Consider the following 14579-nt stretch of genomic DNA (forward strand, 5'->3'; position numbering starts at 1 on the left):
CAAATGTTGTATATTCCCTTTAATGAACCACAGACTTCGGTCCAAAAAACAATATTGTGTGGGCGTACCTGATTATGCGAATGGTTGTCGACAAACTTGATATACATGTCAAAGTTTGTGCCTGAGTGGTTACTGGAAAATAACCTGCAAGGCTGCAAATTAGACAAAATCAGAACATCGGTGAAAGCTTGGTACAAAATAACTTGGCTCTCTTTGCATTAAATTCTGTTTACAAAGTGGACAACATTTATGATGTTACTTAGTGATAAATATATTTAATGAGAAAAACACTCTAAATTACACACTGAAATTCTCACTCCATACCATTTTACTTTAGTAGCCAGTGATTCTCTCATTCGTTGAAACAATGAGTTCATTTTAATAAAAATGGCTGACTTTAAGTGTTAAATGTGTGCTAGTTGATATACATGTATGCAGCTAATTAAATGCCTCTGTGGATCACTGCGGGATTTCTTCAGTTGATAGGCTCCTTATGATTTTTAAAAAGTTCTTGTTGTATGAACATTTCGGTTTATATTTCGCCTTTTGCTTAGATATTGCTTTGAAATTCAACTTCAGATGAGAAACACCAACATTCACACTTGATCGAAACTTCATAACTTTACAACGAACGGAAGTGTGCTTTCGCTGAGTTAACCGTAATTCGCAATCGGAATTATTCGAAATTGGGATATGGCCCGAGTGAATGAAACGATAGAAAGTGACCATGCGTGTTCCGTGACAAATTATCACGGAAAGACGAATTATTAACGAGGTAATTGATATCAGCCTGACCTTCCCCAATGAACTGTAATTATTGTTCAGTCACTAAAACTATATATACCTCAAGGTATTCGATGCTGAAAACTCGCTTTAAAAAACACCAAAAATGTACACTCCCGAAGGGGATAAAACACTTAACAGGGAAAATAAAATTATTATCGTAGCGGAGTCAGATTTCTTTATCGGAGATTCAATCTGGATCAAAAGGTATATGCATCATTAGAACAGAATACTAAATAAAATGTTTATTTATTTATTTATTTACATGTATTTATACACTTTCTATCACAGTTCTATTCTCTTATGTTTTAAACATTGCCGTACGGTACCAAACTGATTGTTTCACTTTAATGTAATGAACGATTTTCACAGCTTGAAGTTAACTTCCCCGAGTTACACAAGATTATTCCACTATCGAGTCTCGTTTTCTGTCTTTGAAATTTGATCTTTGCCATGATATCAGTTTGATTTGCCGACGAATTCTTTTGACATTTCCTTTCAATCGTCAGTGTTGTAATAATGTTATTTCACGGTGTTATGTTACTCAGGTGGGGTAGCCAAATGCTGGCTTGGAAGCGTTCTGGGTGTGTTCTGTCTTGACTCGGTCATCGTTCGGCTGTTCGGGTAAGGTCGAGGTGGCATCGGCAGAGTACCGCGGCATCTTTCGCTGGTTCCGTTCGCTGGTCTGCAGTATCGGCTGCAGCACTTCCTTCAGCAACTGCTGCATGGGCACCCGTTCCCGGTCGAACGCGGACCAGACCAGACTGGAGACAGTCAGGGCCGTTTCTTTGACGAGCGGTAACAGCATCATGAGGTGGTATACCAGACGCTTGTTGCCCGGATGTTCCTGCTGGATGCGATAGTGTAGGGCGTCTTGAACGGTTGACTGGATTTCCTCCAACTCCTTGTGAGATTTCATCAGAAGTCGATTCGACAACGAGGGGCCTGTCAAAACAGAAGTGTTGTACTCGTCTCATAGTTCATTCAATGTTTCTTATTGATATTTTCTGTATGCGATGTGTATTTAAATCAGCGCCTTCATTAGTTAGGCGCGGACATCCGGGATTTTTTTCCTTATCTAGCTCCCAGACCTACATGTATGTTCTTGAAACTCAATGGAATGGTTCTTGAGTCTGGAGTGCTGAATGGTATCACATAGCAACCGATGAAAACTGGTGTGCAAATGATCTATGAATAGATCTTTTACATCGGATGGCGTAAGCCCGCCCCCTCCTAAGGGTAAAATATTGTTGCTTGTTTTGACGTGGACTCCAAAATGTTTGTATTAAGCAGGAGGGTGAGGGTTCGAGTCCCACCCGAAGTAACATCGGTATACCAGTGCCCACGGGCGTTGCAAATCCAATATGAATAGGGGTGTGACATCAAAAATGCCGATGGCCTTAGCTTGCTTGTAATTTTTACTCTGGTCACCCGACCACTGAAACTAAAAAAAAGTTGGGGGAAGGGACACTATCTGACTCATCGGGCTCAGTCCAAAGCGGAGACACTTGGGACTATTATACAACAGGTGGTGTTATACGTTGCAAATCGTATAATTATGCCAACCAACACACGATTTTACCGACAGGACTTTTTACCGGCAAAAACGAATAATGGGGTGACACCCACGCGAGCGACCACTGACAGTGCTTATGAAGTTACGTCGCTGATGGGGCAAAACCAATACTGATTCATGAATGAATCGTGAAAACAAAAAATTGTTGACAAGAGAGGTTTATTTTTTTCAAGAATACCTGCGTTGAAAAGCACCATAGCCTTCAGAATAACCACGATAGCCTTGCTGAGTTTGAGCGGTCGAATACGGTCTACCAAGTTCACAATCTGCTCAAAGATGAGGGGCGAGACGCTTCGTTCCGGTGAGTTCATGTCCTCACGGTAGACGACCAGACCGGGAGCAAAGACGATCCCCCCGCATGCCTCGGCGGCTGGCAGGAGGGAGTTACGGTGGATGACGTTCATGAGGAGAATCTCCATCCATGAGCTGCACAGGAGGGCCATCTGGTCGTTCAGGCACAGCTTGTCGAAACCTGAGATTGGGTGTTGTAATAAAATTATCCCAAGTCAGTAACAAGGCTATCACAAGTCAGTAAGCATCACAGTCAGTCACAAGTCAAGACAGAAAGGAACAACATATAGAAATCTTTGCTGTGAACCTGTGGAAACTAATTGTGACATCTGTTTACAAACCGCCAGGCTCTACATTTGCCTTTGACGAACCACAATCTTTCAGTTACCAACACATTAATGTTATCATTGGGGACTTCAAAAGCCACAGCACCTCATGGGGCTATAAAGAGGGTCGGGCAGAACATAGAGAACATGAAGAACTTTCTCTATGGGCAGAAGCACATCATCTTGACCTAATTGATGATGCTAAGCTCCCTCCTTCCTACAATAGCTATAATCCAGACTTGGCCTTTACAAGCGATCGCATAAGAAGTCGTCACAAGTCGCAATTAAGTCATCACAAGTCATCATAAGTCAACCAGAAGCAGTCGCAAGTCACCCAGTCTTAATTAAAATAATAAAGTGACAAGTTATTGATCTAAAATACCTCGTAGGCCTATTTAGATATTGACGAGAAATCCACCATGTCAGCCAGCTGACCCCGGACAGCTCGGTGGTCGAGTGGTTAGGACGACTGTACTAGTAAGCAGGAGGTCGTGAGTTCGAGTCCCACCTGAGGAAGCCGTGTTATTTGTTATCTCTCAAACTCTTGGACAGCACTAAGTATGCAGTGCTTATGCAGTTACCTTTGTGAAGAACAGAACCGAACACATGTCTTTAATTGACGGATTGTCCATGCTCATACCTGGAATTTTCTTTGCCCATCGCACCGTGGTGATCAAGGCTCGGTCCGCTAAATCCGCCATGATCATCATGCCCGGCACCTGCTTGGTCTTATCACGTGAACCGGAATTGAAACACGTCTTCATGTCATCGGGGACGTGAACTCGAAGCACTTCCGGCTCGATCTCTAAGAGTCGCTCAGAAAACTCCAAAGCTAGCGAGATGAAGAAACAAGTGCTGTTTTATGGTGGAAATGAGTACCATACACGTAGTAGGCTAATCATGTATTTTTTTTTAGCGATTTCAAAGTTGGAAAAATTTGCCCTTTTAGGTATTTAACGGAACCCAGGGGTATTTTTGGTAATGGAATTCATGAAACTCTAGAAGGATGAAATAACAGTCAACATTTAATATCTGATGATTGGTTGATGTTGCTCCTTATTTGAACAATAATTCACGGTAATATTTTCATTTTTAACGTGAAAATAGCATTCGATAATATAGCGCCCGCTTGATCTTCGCTGAATATACGGTCCGTTGAGGCAAATTACAGCGACGTCGTTGCTCTAAACTTGCAAGATGAACTTCGGACATTTTCCCATTGGGGTTCAGTTGGGTCATTGTATCTATCAAGTATCAATTATCCAAATCGTGACGGACCCAGTCTTACCCAGTTTGTGTTTGCGTTTCTTGCCCGATGTAGCCGGCGAGAAGTCCCGCTCGTCCGGTCTGCGTCTGTACTCCTGCCGACCGCCTTTGCTCCGGTTCTGTCGAACACCTATCGCGTGTATAAATTCAGACAAGGAGTTGTCAGCATTTCATTTTTTTTAAATTTGATGGAAAATGATGAACAGCTTAAAGACATAGGATACTTTGCACTTGTCCAACCTACCGATTTATTGTCAAAAGGCTTACTTGGATTCAAGATTGTATTGGTACTAAACACCCCATGAAATTATTCCGTCTGGCTTGCTGTCATTTAGAAGAAATCCAAAAATGTAGGTGATTTCTAACGATCAGTCAATTGACTGATTTTTGGAATAAAGAGTTCTATTGACGAAATGCTGTTTGGTGATCAAAAGGCCCTGCATAGTTTTCACTGTTTTCTCGAAGAGTGTAATGAGCTGAGCTGTGAAAACTCCAACAGGTTAGGTTTTAAACCTTCTTCTTTTGATTTTGAATGGTGATATTGCAGGTTGGCGCAGTCGTTGCTTTACTCGCCTTCCACCTCTATGGCCCGGGTTCGATTCCTGCCCTGGTCCACATGTGGATTGGGTTTTCAGTCCCTACCTGATTCCGTGAGTTTCCCCAGAATATTCTTCTGGGGTTTTCCTCCCACCTCTAAAACTGTAATTTCTTCTCATTGTCTCATATCTACAGGTTTCTTCAGGCTTTCGAGCTACAGTGCCTAAGGCGCAGTATAGTGGGAGCACAAGTGAGGAATCCTTGGTTTCATTACCAGAAATTAATAATTATCGGAAACAAGCAAAATGCATTGAATGTAGATTATCCTATAATGCCTTCAAGCAAGCATTGGGTGTGGGTACTTACCATTGACCATCATCCCCGCCTCGATACATTTCTCATATCTGCAGGCCTGGCATGTTCGCTTCTTCCCATACAAGACGCTACACTGCCGCTTCTCCAGACACGTGTAAGAGAGTTTCTCTGCGGGTTGTAATTACAGGTTTGTAAAATTTTTAAAACAGTCTTCTCCGTAATTTCAATAACCTTATTTTTGTAAAATTTGAACAGCTGTGATGTTTTTGGGTGGGATATGCAATGTTCTTTCCCGCTTAAGGGCCCCGGGAAATTTTTGGATTCTAGATGCTCTGTGGTGCAGCTATCTGAGGCATTTCCTGGCCACTTTCCCTGAATGAAAATGTGCTAGTGTTTCGGAGATGGGGGTGGGTCATCAAAGTTGATATATTACATCACAAACATCACATCAGAACTGTAGCTTGACTCTCTTTCGAGATTTGCCCTCTTTAGCTTGATCCATGATTTTGAGTCCTCACTAAGAATCAGCCTCCGTGCGAGCACATGCTTGTGTTTTGCACAGCTAGCTGTCAACCGCCGTATATGAAGCGACCTCACTCGGTAGCTCGTGCCGACAGGACAGAATGTACAATCTTTTGCCATGGGTTGCAGAACCGGATTTTAGCATCGCGGGGTTTTGAGCAGCATTTGTTATTATTTACATTCTCCATTTATCTTTTGCCCTCTTCATTTAATTCCCCCTTCCTTCTCCATTCTTCATTGTCTATTTTTCCGACAGCACCATGATTTTGCCGACAAAACTGACTAATGGGGGTCAGTGTCACTACTTGGATGAGAAAAGGTTGCTTTTCGTAACCTAGGGAAAGGGAACGTACATGTACTTTTACAATCGCCATAAGTCATGTATCGATATCCAAAAACACTGACGGGACAAAAAAAATCTGGAGAGGAAACCAACATCGAGAATGGTGGAGGCATAGGGTTCCTAACTTATCCCCAACTTTGGGGGTTTTCACTCCAAAAGCCAAAATGCTAGGAGGAAAGTATTTTTAATAGAGCATGCACCTACTTTGAACGGTTCTTTTGAAGAACGCCTTGCAAGCTTCGCACGACGCCACGCCGTAGTGGTACCCCGTAGCTAACCCCTTGCACACCGTGCAGCGCCGCTTGGAGTCCCCCTGATCCGCCCCTCCGTCACTCGCCCCTGCGTCGGCGAGGCAGGCCGGTGCGTCTGTCCTCTCTGATGACGCATCAAACCTCGACGTTTCATCTTGGGGGCCCATGCAGGTGACTTTCAACCTGTCGTTGCTTGCGATACCACGGTCGCCGTCATTAAGGGCTTCTCGTAACGTCACCGGCACCGTATCGTCATTTTGACTTAAGCTTCCCGCCATGGCGTTGTAAACAAAACTTGAACTGCCGTACATTCTTCGTTTTATTTTCAGTGGTTAACTCATAATCGTTTCAAGAGCGATTCTCCTTCTGGGTGCAGTTTACAGCTTTCTGATGCAACCACTACCGAAGCTTTGATATTGATGCGTGCTTTCGGTATACACATCTTTCTAGAACCCTTATAGTATACCTAAGTCACACTTAACTGTACAATATAAAGCCCTTCGCTATATCGACGGACCTATTCCAACTAAATCTGTCCATTATTCTTTTCTGGCCCTAATTCCTGCGACTATCTCGTGACCTGTTTTACACGTTTAAACTTTAACCCTCTTAAACCCGTGTCAACCACCGTTTCTGTTGGTCTTGATACTACTTAATTGGTTTTCAAGTACCTGCACACGCTTGGCCTGTACTCATATCATGATAACATCAGGTGGAATTTGGACGAGATTTTTGTAGAGGTACTAGAGGTATAGCTATAGGGCTGGGTGTCATAATGAAATGTGGACTCCTGTGAAATCTGGCCACCTTTATAAACTCATATCATTAGCTACACTCTTGACGGGCTTGTTAATAACTGTTATGTTCTAATTGTCCACTGGGACATGCGCATACTCAATACAACCAATGGGTACGTACTATTTTCTACAGTCCATATCACACTTCACCGAGACTAGAACACAAATTACTCTCATGATTTGCACGTATGGTAACTACGTCACCTGACGCAATAACATGTTTTTGGAAAGATATACAGGACGGATCTATCGTAGTGAACACTTCTACAAACAAAAGGAATGACGTCTAGCTTGGGCGTTTACTTTTATGGAGGACCAAATTCCATTCGCACCAACCTCGTTCCCGGGGTCTGCTTTCAACCTCAGACAATAGTAGAGGGCAGCCATAGTTAGAGCGCACTGCACGACGCCATGGGAACGAGGTTGCATTTGCACAGAATCGCAAATGAAATAGGCCCCTGAAATCGTGTATAGGCCTCGGCCTACTATCTGCATTGTTATGGACCCATAGACTTTTTGCGTTGCATGCTGGTGTCTCAGAACGTACTTTTCTTTGTTATTTTAATTAAGTAACAATATGAATGCGCTGGTTTACTCAGTCCTTTCCGAATGGTACAGAACCACTGTCCTATAACCCCGCCTTATATAAGCATACGGTCTATAGGTCTATAATGCCACACTGCAGCCAAAGCATAGGCGTAGCCAGCGGAGGGTAAGGGGGTATTTACCCCCCCCCCCCCCCACTATTTTGTAAAGACTGCCCTTTTAATTCAATTCAAATGCCCTTTTTTTCTCTAGCGCTTACCCCCCCCCCCCCCAATATTTGTACAGAGTGCCCTTCATTTGTTAACAAGTGTCCTTTTTTCTGAACAAGTGCCCTTTTTAAAGATAAAGGCGTGCTCTTTTTGTGCCATCGGCCGTCACGGGTGCCTTTGTTTTTAATTTCGCGCATGTATGCCTGAAAAACATATATTGTCCGTTAGTGTGCATAATCGTCGGTTTTGAACAGCGCCCCCATCGGCAGAATGTACCCCCACCCACCCCCCACCCCAACCCCATCCACTATTTGATTTTACGGACGCCAAGTGTCCGGGAAAAAAGTGTCTACATTTCAGCACGGTTGTGCAAGTGCCCTTTTCAAAAAGTTTTTAACCCCCCCCCCCCAACCAATAAAAATGACCTTGCAAACAACCCTGCAAAGCGGTTATGTATCTGTTGCTCATGTAACTTCCGAGATTCTTAAATCATGCCAATTCTCAATCACATAATGAAACATTTCGGTAAAATTTTCATGATTGCGAACGGTTTCGCCCAAATTACTTTGAAACGCGCGCGCCCTCATACGTCTTCACTCTTCACCTTTGAAAATAAACATGAACTATAGAGGGCGCTGTTCACTGTCAAGACAGGATCACTGCAAGGGTAGGCGGAGTTGGCATTTTTGGAGTGGGAATTGTTACTAATTGTTAGGGTTCCGGAAGGTTGGTATTTAAATTTTTTACTCAACCATCTTCTTTGAAGGTATTTCTAGTTACCAGCTTTATTACACAGTTGCGCATGTCGGAATTTTGTCTGAAAATAAATGAATTTGACGTGTACAGTCTAGTCTTTAGTTTTATATTAGCCTCATTTTGAAAATCACTTGACTTCCCTCGCATGCAAAATATTGAAGAAACGTCTCCTTTAATAATTGAATTGAGTCTTTAAACTTGCGTGACTTGGTTGGTGAAATACTGTTGGGGAGCTTTACTTTGCCCTAAGAAAATTTTGGGAAAGAATGTTGCATCCTGACGCTACTTTCGAAACATCGAAACAGAAAAAAGAAAAAAAATTGGGCTTACAATGTACCTCAGAAAGTATACTTTCATGTGAGAACTGTAAGGAATATGCTGACAAAGTCTTTAAGAGAGATTTGTAGGCGAATGTGTGGCCAACTTAGTGAATTTTTACATGTCATTGCATGTTGAAGCCCTCAACCGACGCGTGACATGTACAAATTCACTAAGTTGGCCACACATTCTGAGGTACAACTACAAGATAATCAAAACCAAAAGTCTTTTTTTCTGTTTGAAAGTCTGAAAGTAGCATCAGGTTGCAACATTTTTTCCGAAATTTGTTGGCTAAAGAGTGAGCAAACTTGGCTTGATTTTTTTTTTGTGCATGTTTTTCCGCATTTGAGGGACAATGCCATGGTTGGGACGTAACAGGTATGAACAGGGTTATAGATAGATCAATCATGATAACCAGCATTAAAAATGTTTAAATTCAATCAAGCTGAACAAGTTCTGATTTCGTTCTTTCTTCAGTCTAACCAGACTATGGCAACATGAGGAAGAGCCAATCGTCGAAGAGCCAATCATCAGTTACATCCAATCACAGCGATGGGTCAGGTTCAAGGGAAATCACCGGCCCTCAGTCGTGGCTGTGGGCCGGCATTAACGCCGTCATGGCCGTCTTCTTTGCATTAGCTGCATTCGTTCAGGTCAGCCTTTCATGATTTAATTTGATTTTAAAAAAGTTTTGTCATTTAATATGGGAAATTAACACTAAAGAAAAGCTTCTAGCTGTACAGAGAGAATGTAGTATCATTACATCACTATACAAACTATATTTAAAGTATTGTAAGTATTTTGTAAGAAAATTGGAAGTATAAATGCCCCTTTTGACAAGTTTTTGTTTTGTTCTATTGTAGATCAATGATCCGGATCCATATATTTGGGTGGTAAGTTTCTGCTAAAACGTTTATCATGCTTATATTCAAATTCATCCAGCAACATTGATTTAGTGCACTTCCAATGTTTAATTATGTCTTTTATTAGCCAATTTCAAATTAAGTTCCAGCAGATTCAAACTATAAGCACACATTTTTCCGGAGTATTTTATTTTGTCTCGTCTACGCCCAACCTTGTTGGTCAGAAATCAAATTCGTCTAATGCCACACAATTTAACATAATTTTGTTCAATTTCATCATACTGTCTTCATTGTGATATCTTCAGTAGAAAGCATATTAGTGCTGGTAAGAATAATTCTCCACATTTTCTTTCCCTGTTTCTTCATAAATTTATTGTTTTTTGTTTCTTTTGATTTTTAATTTCATAAAATATGTTAGATTCGATACTTTTGGAACAAACAGGGATTTCAGGGTTATCAATTGTGCTTTTTGACATTTCCTTCTTTCCTTTAAACACTTCTTCTTTTCGTTTGTTTCTTTGAATTTATTTTGTTTTGTTGATCTTGGTAATCTTTACACTTTCATGGGTAACTGTTCTTTGAGTTCAGTACTGTACTTGGTCCGATAAAATCGTGTGAGCAAATTGTGCCTCGGAACACGAGGAAAATGCTCAAGCACACATCAGACTAACTTACTGAACACAAGTTTTAAATTGATTGATTATATGACAAATTCAATCTCTGAATGCTGCTATTTGGCGACAGCTTAGACAAATTTGATTTGACGAATATTCTCGACTCGGAGTTTAAAGAGGGTGGCGAAACTTTGAAATTGAATGGTATTAAAAAAAAAATAAATAAAGTGGTTTCAGTGTTAAAAAGCATGTGAAATTTTTCTCGGACAAAATTTAATGATAAGAGTTGGTGAATTTGAATTTAAAAAAAAAACAATTTAAAATAGCTGGGACAACCTATAATAATTATTATTTCTTGGCATTTCATTTATATTATTTGGACCCCTTTTGGGTTTTTTTCTTGTGGCTTATTATCTCTTCAGATTGCAAAGTCTGTACTTCTCACATTATTACCAATTGACTGACATGAGATTTGAAACTTTGTGCCAATTTCATTCAAAGCAAAGATATTTTAGACAATTTCGGGTTCAGGAACCGCCAAATAATACTAAGTTTGTCAAATGTTTCTTTTCAAGCCTATTTACGCAATTCCCTGTCTACTTTGCTGTTCCATCGTCTGGTCCCGCGATTCCATAGGTAAGATTTCCCTAACGTCTATATTTTCATCTGATTTGCGTTACTGCATCTTTGCAGCAATTTGAAGGGGTTTACTTCATTGATATCCAAAAGTTATGTTTAGTTTAGATGCTAACTTTGCACATTCATGAATTGTATTCATCAAAAATCTGTTTCCATATTCTTGGATGGATTGTGTGTTTTACTATTTGGAATATACATCAGCTGTCTTTTAGTGTCTGGCAACACCTTGACATAAGCTTTCAGAAAGCAATTTTACTATAAAAAATATTGACTTTTTCCACCTAAGTATATCATAGCATTTCCACCACCGAATATTCCAATCGAAAACTCAATATTTAGAAATTCAATAATCGATTGAATATTTGAGTATTTGAGTATTCGACACAGCCCTAGAAGAAGATCACTTTCATTGATTTAATGGTTATTCGTTTGTGTTCTGAACTCAGACCACAAGTACTGGCGAGTCACTGCGGCCATACACATGTGTTTCGCCGTCTTCGGAATTGTCCTGCTCACGTTCCAGGTGGGGCAAGTGCACAGGAAGGAAGGGCTCTTCAACCCACTCAGTCTGGAGGAAGGAAGGTCAGTTAATTGTGACAAGATTCTAAAACGTGAGACCTCCTGTTAAAATGAGACAGAACTGGGCACGGGCCGTAGTAGAGAAAAATGCAAAAAACTGAATGGGGCGATTTAATGTGTTAACTTCCGGTTCCATTTGTGCTATGCTACACCCGTGTGAAGTACGCATGGTTGAATTGAGGTGACGTCACACTAACGAACCGGATAGGCTTTTTTGTCACTTTTGACACGTCGATAAAAGCAAATTTTAAACAGCCATAACTTGAAGAAATGTCCAATTGAAGTACAACAAACAGTATTGTAAGGAGAATTTTATACTTTTTCCTAAAACCTTCACGCCGACATCTGCCCAGTTCTGTCTCATTTTGCCAGAACGCCTCACAAATACGCAAAACTCTAAATCCCTTGTTTAAATTAATGAATTCATATCAGTGGTCATATTTCATTTCAGAGAGCTGTTTGGTCTTCTCATCGCATTGGGATGGACTCTAATGTGCTGGTTCAGTGGCCACATAATGACGTAAGATTTCACTGTACTTTTTAACCTCCTTGTGTTGACTGGGAAAGAATTTGGCAGGGTTGTTGGCAGGGATGTCGAGTCAATCACAAGTCCCTGCAAGTCTATCACAAGGCCTCCAGTCCCAATAAGCCTCTGTACTAATGACGTCACACTTTGTTTACATGTGCACTTTCCTAGGGAGCCAGTGGGGGCCCACGGTCCACTGAGCACCATAGGAAAGCACACACGTAAACAAAGTGTGGCGTCATTAGTACAGAGGCTTATTCAACTCACAAGCTATTGAAATGAGCTTTGACAATTCCTTTGTTATTGTTCATCTTTTGTTTCTTGTGACTGGACTTGTGATGGACTTGACTACATCGGCACAATTGCAGAATACCCCGCCACTCGATCTATGCACCTCGTAGCCGGCTATGGAGTCACGGTTGATTGCCCTCAATAAACCTTCTCAGTGCAACCTGTACGTACTAGGCCTACACATGTCATGCTCCACTGCACGTCCCACTCCGTATCCGCATAGCCGGCAACAGGGTAGTTGGTTTGGACTTAGAATTTTTTCAGCAACTCCCATTCCTTTTGTGTTGCTTCGTTCTGAAGCATATCAAGGGGACTCTCACTCTGTAGCCACGTAGCCGGCAACAAGATAGTTGGTTTGGACTAAGAATTTTTTCAGCAACCCCCATTTCTTTTGTGTTGCTTCGTTCTCAAATAATGGACCCCCACTCAGTATCCGTGTAGCTGGCAATAGACTTGAATTGTTTCTTTTCCAGTGATTCCAACTGCGTAGCCAGAGATTTTAGGGATGTATTTCCGAGTGGCTGGGTATTCTGCAATTACTCCACCACATCCCTTGTTGTGGATGGAGTGTGATAAGTCTTATGTTTATGTGTCTTTATATCGTCTGCATGAAATCTTTGTGTTTGTTCAGTGTCAGCCTGAAATCTTTTTTACTCTTGAGTTCTAGACCTCAAGACCCCCCCCCCCCCCCCGATTTGTTTTTTTCTTGAAGATTCAAATGTCAATATATTTTATATTGCTGTATTTAGATTTGGTCTCAACATAATTATGGTGATCATGTTGATTCATGTAGATGTGCTTGTCTTATAACCATTCTATTTTGCAGTTTTTATGAAATTCTTTTTTTTTTAAGTTTAATTCCCTCATAAGGCGAAGTAAAAAAAAAACAAGTTTCTCGTCCCCGCCCGCTTCCTTTTTGGAGACCGCCTGGATTTTTTTTATTATTTGTTATTTTTGAAAAATGTAGTAGAAAAACACAGAAAAAGTCTACAAATTCATCGGAAATTAAATACCAATACCAATACAACTCTAAATGACACTGTAAATATGTTCAGTTCTCTTGTCCAACTTGTCTTTCATCTTTAAAAGTGTCTTTGAACAGTGGAACACCAACGGTTGCAGGAAATTTTGAAAAGGCGGTCATCTTGAAAAAAATATAAAATAAAAAATAAAAAGCCCCGCTTCCTCCCTTTTTTCAAAAACCCGGACGAGAAACTATTTATTTTTTTTACTCGGCCTAATAGCTTTTTCATTGATGCGCTGTACATTTGAATGGACCATTTTTTTTGAACACATGTTTACATGAAGAATTTCAGTTTAAAACAATTGTTTTTTTTTTTTGGAAAGCCTGTAATTGATTTAATGCAAATTCAATAATTAATCTTTTCAAGGTGGCCGGGGGAGGGGGGGGGGGACATTTAAAGAACCCATGTGGGTGAAAATCTTGACTGTTTCCATATCCATTGCACAAGATTTGTAAAACTGCTTGTTACTCAAACCCATCTCTGGCAACTTCCAACTAATTTTTCTTGGTTCGGTCAGATGTTAAGTTTAAGTCTCAGTGATGAAACTAATCAAATCCTCCTCTGTTCCTAATCACAGGACTTGTTCGACAGGGAAGCTGACCCTATTGACTGGGATAGTGGTGCTACTAGGAATGATGCCGCTGGCTCTGTGGGGAACGTGTTACCAAGCAGACTTCGAACACTGCAACGATATGCTATGAAAAAATAATATCTAGAGGTTGGATCCGGAGAGTTGAACACAACACATTCCAGACTGGCGTTACAGAGTTATGCCGCACTAGATTTTTTTTCTAGAATGAGTAAAGTTTTCCAAAGATGAGACTTAAGTTTGACTGTGAAAGAATTAGGAGCTTGTGCAAGTGAAAGATTGACTGTAATGAAGGTTCAAAATGATTCGAGAGTTCAGTGAAAAGGAAATTAGATCATAAACTTTTCCTGTTTGAGACCAAAGTTCATATGGGTTAGTAGTGTCGTTTTGCTTCCTCCATGGGTTGAGTTGAGTTCAACATGACTGTGTAATGCCAGTGTAAGAATAAGCCTGTTATTTAAGGGTTAGGCCAAAAAAAAATAATATTCGGTCTCTGGTCAGACCAAAGTTCCGGAATTGATGCAGGGACGCGGGTTTTTTTTTTTTTTTTTTTTTTTTGGCTTTTTGTTTTTTTCTTCAAGCTTGGATTGTACAGACAAGGTGGGGTACTATTGCTA

The 14579-nt window shown here is 40.8% G+C and overlaps 2 protein-coding genes across 3 annotated transcripts; one reads left to right on the plus strand and one right to left on the minus strand.

Moving 5' to 3' along the window:
• Window positions 1–240: 240 nt before the first annotated feature.
• LOC119736783 (steroid hormone receptor ERR1-like) lies at window positions 241–6456 on the minus strand. Its single transcript, XM_038210793.1, has 6 exons — window positions 6164–6456; window positions 5146–5262; window positions 4265–4372; window positions 3558–3808; window positions 2538–2856; window positions 241–1728 (listed from the first exon to the last, which is right to left on the minus strand). Exons 1-6 carry the CDS (start codon window positions 6375–6377, stop codon window positions 1328–1330), a joined length of 1410 nt encoding a protein of 469 aa, XP_038066721.1. The 5' UTR covers window positions 6378–6456; the 3' UTR covers window positions 241–1327.
• Window positions 6457–8364: 1908 nt separating this feature from the next.
• Window positions 8365–14107, plus strand: LOC119738000 (transmembrane protein 220-like). 2 transcript variants are annotated; one of them, XM_038212701.1, is made up of 7 exons: window positions 8365–8429; window positions 9314–9489; window positions 9700–9729; window positions 10889–10949; window positions 11399–11534; window positions 11983–12051; window positions 13951–14107. In XM_038212701.1, the coding sequence occupies exons 2-7, from the start codon at window positions 9334–9336 to the stop codon at window positions 14072–14074; spliced, it is 576 nt and encodes a 191-aa protein (XP_038068629.1). In that variant the 5' UTR covers window positions 8365–8429; window positions 9314–9333; the 3' UTR covers window positions 14075–14107. The 2 variants fall into 2 exon arrangements, with proteins under 2 accessions (XP_038068629.1, XP_038068628.1); XM_038212700.1 differs by having other exon boundaries at window positions 8375–8488.
• The last annotated feature ends 472 nt before the right edge of the window (window positions 14108–14579 follow it).

This window comes from Patiria miniata, unplaced genomic scaffold (assembly GCF_015706575.1).
Source record: "Patiria miniata isolate m_02_andy unplaced genomic scaffold, ASM1570657v1 HiC_scaffold_3, whole genome shotgun sequence".
Taxonomy (NCBI): domain Eukaryota; kingdom Metazoa; phylum Echinodermata; class Asteroidea; order Valvatida; family Asterinidae; genus Patiria; species Patiria miniata.

Bases quoted from the DNA above. Each gene is read 5' to 3' on its own strand.
- LOC119736783 (XM_038210793.1), bottom strand. From the start codon at position 6,377: ATGGGCCCCCAAGATGAAACGTCGAGGTTTGATGCGTCATCAGAGAGG. The intron at 5,263-6,163 runs GTAGGTGCATGC...TACAACCCGCAG, and splicing joins CTTCAAAAGAACCGTTCAAA to AGAAACTCTCTTACACGTGT. The intron at 3,809-4,264 runs GTAAGACTGGGT...TCATCTCGCTAG, and splicing joins GAAACGCAAACACAAACTGG to CTTTGGAGTTTTCTGAGCGA.
- LOC119738000 (XM_038212701.1), top strand. From the start codon at position 9,334: ATGAGGAAGAGCCAATCGTCGAAGAGCCAATCATCAGTTACATCCAAT. The intron at 11,535-11,982 runs GTCAGTTAATTG...ATTTCATTTCAG, and splicing joins CTCAGTCTGGAGGAAGGAAG to AGAGCTGTTTGGTCTTCTCA. The intron at 12,052-13,950 runs GTAAGATTTCAC...TCCTAATCACAG, and splicing joins TTCAGTGGCCACATAATGAC to GACTTGTTCGACAGGGAAGC.